The 6,534-nt window shown below is 34.5% G+C and overlaps 1 protein-coding gene across 1 annotated transcript; it reads left to right on the forward strand.

Moving 5' to 3' along the window:
• Positions 1 to 1,701: 1,701 nt before the first annotated feature.
• LOC134235607 (uncharacterized) lies at positions 1,702 to 3,766 on the forward strand. The gene has a single exon (XM_062717744.1). The coding sequence runs from the start codon at positions 2,118 to 2,120 to the stop codon at positions 3,381 to 3,383; it is 1,266 nt and encodes a 421-aa protein (XP_062573728.1). The 5' UTR covers positions 1,702 to 2,117; the 3' UTR covers positions 3,384 to 3,766.
• The last annotated feature ends 2,768 nt before the right edge of the window (positions 3,767 to 6,534 follow it).

A 6,534-nucleotide genomic window follows, 5' to 3' on the forward strand; every position in this document is an offset into this window, starting at 1 on the left:
TATTAAGGAGGAATTTCCTCTGGTTCACTTAATATGGTCTCATATTCTGCCCCGCATTAGTTGGCGTTATTCGTCAAATAACCTGGCAATGGAGAACACTAGAAAAAGGTTAAATGCATTTTTCTCTAACAAAGTTTGTCAAAATGGGGGTTCTGTTATCCACTACCCTGACATCAAAAATCATGCCCGATTTTTTGAAAGGGATGGGGTTCATTTATCTAAGTTAGGAAATGAAATTTTTCTAAACACAATCCAGGGGGGTATCGAAGCAATTATTAGGCATGGATACAGGTTCTATCCATCACGGTAATGACTGATATCTGGAGAGGAAGGGTCACGGCTGTTTCAGGCCGCTCAGGACCCCCACTACTAAAGTGGCGGCGCCCCCATTCCTAGATGCTTTGTTCAAGCATATACGACTGGGGTCTTGTGGCGAACTGAGCGGCATACATCAATTTAACTATCATATAATATTTGTTCATTATTGGACCGCTGCACCACCCAGGGTCAAAGTTGAATACCATGTAAATATTGTGACAGTGTAAACAAAACTATGTTTATTTGCTTCCTTGACTTCTGCACCTCCCAGAGTCATGGATGTGTGAATATTATTCTTGCATTGCAAGTTTTTATTATGTGACCTTGACCTCTGCATCTCCCAGGGTCAAGGTCACCTGATATGTTGTATGTTGATGTTGTACTGAAATGTTGTTGTTGTTGAAATGAAATGTTGTTGTTGTTGCTGGGCCTACCCGTTGCTTTGGAGGCCCGAAATAATATTTTGTGTAATTCAGCCGTGCCCAATAGCGCCAAATAAATATAAAACCCATAAGAATTTTTGTTTCATTTATTGCGCCTGTCCAAGATAATATGGCATCTATCTCGCCTATATGCGAATAAGATGCTTTTATCTTGGCAGCGCAATTTTTTTGGCGCAGTTACCTCTCCTTATTTTGGCACGAGTTATCTAACCTTCAGTTATATATAAAGAAAGCACTCATGCGGCAAACTCTCTCTTTGCCGGCTACACGCTAGTTGCAAGGTTGGTGTTATTCAAATTTTAGAAAACGACTAAGTATAGAGATTTAAAATCCCTCCCTCCCCTTAATCCCCCAAATATACATTGTTGAATAGATACTGCTGGTGTTTCTGTTATTTCTTTTCAGTGGAAAATACAAGGCAAGAGGTCATCTGTACCTACATATCCGGCACGTCTGTCATTTTGAAGATTGTCTGTGAACTTGTGAACTGAGCGGCATACATCAATTTAACTATCATATAATATTTGTTCATTATTGGACCGCTGCACCACCCAGGGTCAAAGTTGAATACCATGTAAATATTGTGACAGTGTAAACAAAACTATGTTTATTTGCTTCCTTGACTTCTGCACCTCCCAGAGTCATGGATGTGTGAATATTATTCTTGCATTGCAAGTTTTTATTATGTGACCTTGACCTCTGCATCTCCCAGGGTCAAGGTCACCTGATATGTTGTATGTTGATGTTGTACTGAAATGTTGTTGTTGTTGAAATGAAATGTTGTTGTTGTTGCTGGGCCTACCCGTTGCTTTGGAGGCCCGAAATAATATTTTGTGTAATTCAGCCGTGCCCAATAGCGCCAAATAAATATAAAACCCATAAGAATTTTTGTTTCATTTATTGCGCCTGTCCAAGATAATTCTTATTACTGCAAGATACTGATATTGTATTTTAAACTCCTACGTTTTACATTAATAACTCTGTTTTATAGAGACTTTCTGAGTGTTGTGTCGTGAAATATGTTTTTCAGTCGGCGAACAATGGTTGGGCCTGATAAGGAAGAAAAGAGATTACCTAAAATTTAAGTTCCCTATACGAGCCTTCGTTTATAACCAGTTACTTTGTGTCTCATTTCTACCTAATCTTTCAATACTGTCCCTATTTGAATGACAAACAGAGTGATACACGAACCCTATCTAGATATCTTTTTTTATTCAAATTTAAAATAGAAATAGAAAATTACTGAAATTTATTTTTAGGTATTACAAGTTAAACTGGAAATACCGATAAGATTTATATATTTAAGCATTGTGTTACTTCGTCGTACACTGTGAAAAATTTGTTGAAAGCATAAAGATGTATCTTAAACCACTGGAAATTCGCTTCAGTCAAGATTCCATTGGAAGCACATTTGGCCACTACACGTCCCATCCCTTTAGACCTATAGGAAACACACTGGATGATATTTTATCTGGGCGCTGCAACATTAACTCTATACCTAATATTTCTGTGATAAAAAGAAATGGTCTTTGGTTCACAGCAGATAATAGAAGATTATGGGTGTTCCAAGAGGCGGAGAAACGCGGAAAATGCAGTGAAATATACGTCAGAGAGACAAGTTACATTAATTACAACAAGTTCACAACTGTAAACAATGGTGTTTCTATATACGTTAGAGGAGACCCCGGAGGGTTCCTTTGGAGACGTATGCGAGAAGTAAGCAGGGATATGACAGAGCCTATTCCAGAAGTATCAACGATGTACTCAGATTCTTTTATAAAAACTTCTACAGATAGTATAGTTTCGGAAATCAGCACTAAACAAATAGACAAAGATATGAGTATTCCTCCAGCAAACTTTAGGCAACACAGTCTTGAAAATACAAATTCGATGTTTCCAATCCCACCAGAAGACGATTCATCAGACAGCGAAGAGAGTTATCTAGAAGATGTCAGAAAATTACCTAAGCCAGCTGAAGACGATCCACCAGAAAGACCATCAGAATGTGAGGCAAATTATTCAATGAATATGAGAGAAGGAAAAGTAGAAGAAATGGAAGTTGACTTTGATAAAAAGTCTGAATCTTTTTCTGACATTACTGATATCAGTGGAAACAACCATGATGAAAAGCCATCGATGCGTTTCTCTTTTAATGAGCACAGTGATTGTATCTCGATTAAACAATCAAGTGAGTTATCAAACAACCCTTATGGCCACTATGGCGTATCAAGAGTGGAGGATGAAGTCAAAATTTCGGCAGTTGAAATCGTGGCAACCACAGAAGAAATAAAGGGAACCGTTATGGAGAACAAAGCATTTGTGGGAGACGAATTAGTCATGGGAGACAATAAGAGTAGCGAAGCCATGGAAAAAGAAAAACGAAATCTGGAAAATAAAATATCCAAGAACCAAATACGAAGCATTTCTGATTCAAAGCTACTTCATTATCGAAAAGAACATTTTATTCTTAATATGGAAAATATGTCGAGAAAAAGACAAAAAAAGTGCACGTTAGCGAAAAAAATTCTTCGTGTATCCAGTATTGCTCTTGCACTGTTATTGGTGCTATGTTTGTTATTGTTTCTTTTACACCTTCTCTGGTACTATATATCAAATATATAATCAAATCAAGAACTTTATAAAAACCTCCAAATAATTATTCCTTAATAAATAATTTAAATAAACGCAATCACGTTATGATCAATTGAAACATTGAGCATTGCTTGTGGATGCTAATTTTATAATTGACATGTATTTTTAGATACAGGTGGATTCCATGTGTTTATTTTTAATCAAACATGGTCGCTTTCTGAAAACAGTCTATTACCTAAGTTGTCCGGTATAGATATGCGCAGAAATCAATATGTTAAATTATAGATACAATGGTATGTTTACCTTGTGTTATGAATGCCATTTTGTCATTAAAAGTTACATAACGAGGCGTTGATTATAAATTAATGAAAATAATGTATCTTTTATCTTGATTTGAATGGCGATTTCATGATTTAAAATGACTTGTGTATTTTTTTTATTGCTTTTTAAAAGATGAATTGAGTGTATGGTATTAAAAATAAATAGAGTCAATTATTTGAGTATTCGTTTTGATCGGTCGTGTAATTTTATTATCCTTTTCCTTTTTTAGAATACATTTAAGCATTATATACATGTAATTGTATGCTTAAAATTAATTTTAAAAAGTTGTAAGGAGGTTGAGGTGAGAATTGTTCTTGTTTATAATGATGAACTGAAAATTATCTCTTTTAAATCAAAACATATATCAAGTCAGTCTATAAAACTTTTTTTCTAAAATTCTTCCGGGTATGCAGTGAAAACTAAATGTCTCCAATTTCGAAACACTAATAACATATCCTTAAAAAGAAGAAAAGCATCAGGAAATACATTCATTGAATAAATTAATCTGATCTATTACATTTTAGTTTTTGTTGATGTGAAATTCAACTCTCCTTAGATATGCTTATTTTTATATATTAGTACATAAATCACTTAAAAAATTATTCAGTTAGGTTTTAAACGGTGTTTTTAATTCATATAAATATGTGATTGGATATAGCTTACGATTCGTTATTACATGCAGTAATCTTTTGCATATGTTTACTGTAGAAATTTGAAATTGAACGTAGGAGAAAGATTTTTCGGCAAGGATGCAAGAATAGAAATAGAACAGAATAGAAAATGTAATTCATGTAACTTACGAATTGTCTAAAATAAAAATAAAATTCAATGCCGAGTTAACTGAAACACCTTCAATTATTTAAGTATTACATTAAATGTGTTTTCTTTTTTTGTTTTTTAAAAAAAAGGACGAATACTCAGTTTTATATATTATCAACCCGGTTTTCTGAAAATGATTCATTACGTATAATTTGACATAGATATAGTGCAGTTTATGAGACAGTGAGACAAACTCACTATCTAAATATCACGTACAGATATTATTGAATCAAATTATGGCATGCAAGAGATCACTACTCAAAAGTCCAAAATGTAAAAGAGCGCATGAAAAAATTAATTATCAATCATATAACATTTAAAAATCAAAAGATGAAAATTGTATTTTGCAAAGGAAGGGTTTAACTCCAAGTGAGGAAATATATGGAGGGAACGATGGAATATTAGTAAATTAAGTAAATTACTTGACATTTATATAATTTTATAGGGAGGATTTCTACTCATATTCTTTGTGTATTTATAAATTAATAAAATCTTCACAGAATCAAGAAGAGTACCTTTAAGTGATGGTATCCTTTAGATTAGATTTGATTTTATTAAAATAAGGTCATTGCAAAGTCATTAGGTTAACTTGAAAATAATATTTTCGTTTCCCCCTGCCGACTCAGAAAAAAAAGATTTAGACAATAGGTGGATTTTTCCCCTCAGAAAATTGGGTTTCCTTTCTAAAAGAAGGAAAGAAAGGTGTCATATTTTCCACTTTATATCAATATGTGATAAACTTGCAATTTTCATTTAGACCACTTTGAGCTTAAGTACATGAACATGAAGTTGCACTATAAAAATTTGACTGAAAATTTAACTATATATTTTTCGTTATACCATTACAACCATTATCAGTAAAGGTTGTAACAATATTACAAATAAAACGAAAAAAACTTCTTCAATAACACAATTTTAGATCTACTTACTTTATTATGATTTGAATTACTTAAACATTCCATTCCATAACGTGCATTTATTTTCATTATCCCTTGTACAAACATATCCTCGACCTAGATTATAATTACGGGATTGATAGCTGCTGTACTCAGAGCTTTTTGCATTTTCAGGAAATGCATATCCGATGCATGTTTGCCAATTTCCTAGTTTCGTTTTGTTTACCGCGAAAACGCTGTCTGCTTTCAAATGTAATTTGACAGATCGTAAAAGAATAGGCTTTATATGAGCTGATAACTGCCATGGAACTTAAACCTTCGGAAATCCGTTACAGTCAAGACTCTATCGCACGATATTTTGGACGAAGCACTAGTCACCCTTTCCAACCCATTGGCCAAACACTGGACTCGATTTTGTCCGGAGAGTGCAATGTAAATGCAATTCCCAAGATATCGGTTGTCTCGCGACATGGGCATTGGTACACTACGGACAACAGACGTTTATGGGTGTTTCAAAAAGCAGAAGAACGCGGGTATTGTGATGAAATCACTGTGTATAACGCATATTTTATTGACGAGGGGAAATTTACAACTACGAACGAGGGGCGGTCAGTGACTGTCAGGGGAGACCCAGGTGGGTATCTTTGGAGGAGATATCCTGTTGTTAAGGGGGAATCAAGAGCATATGGTTACCATGGTTCAAGGTCAATGTCAACTTCCGGATTGCAAACTTACGCCAGCAAGTCATCAAACACTCCCTCCTATCAATCCAGACCTGTAACGCCGATTCAGATCTCCAGGCCTTCTTCATTCACATCGAGCTACTCAGCGTATTCACCACCAGCAAGAGCTCAACAGACGAGAAGGGAGTTCTCCTCTGTGACATTTGAACAGGAGAGGAGAAGGTCCAGTTTTTGGGACAGTTGTGTCATTTTGTGAATTGATGTGTAACGGCTTGTGAATACTATGCGTAATAGTGCATTTGTTTGTAATAATGGTATTATTTTTGATGATGGAATCATCGTCCTATATAACTGCATTTGTTATATGTATTTATTAATGTTAATTAAATTAAATTATTTATTTTTCATGCTTCTCCTAAGTTATTTTTTACAATATTTCTAGTGTGGAAATCTTCGTGCATT

Source organism: Saccostrea cucullata, unplaced genomic scaffold, assembly GCF_032062105.1.
Source record: "Saccostrea cucullata isolate Sc308-1 unplaced genomic scaffold, CSIRO_AGI_Scuc_v1 ctg309, whole genome shotgun sequence".
Taxonomy (NCBI): Eukaryota; Metazoa; Mollusca; class Bivalvia; order Ostreida; family Ostreidae; genus Saccostrea; species Saccostrea cuccullata.

What these genes read in the sequence shown, in the direction of transcription:
- LOC134235607 (XM_062717744.1), top strand. Translation starts at nt 2,118, where the DNA reads ATGTATCTTAAACCACTGGAAATTCGCTTCAGTCAAGATTCCATTGGA.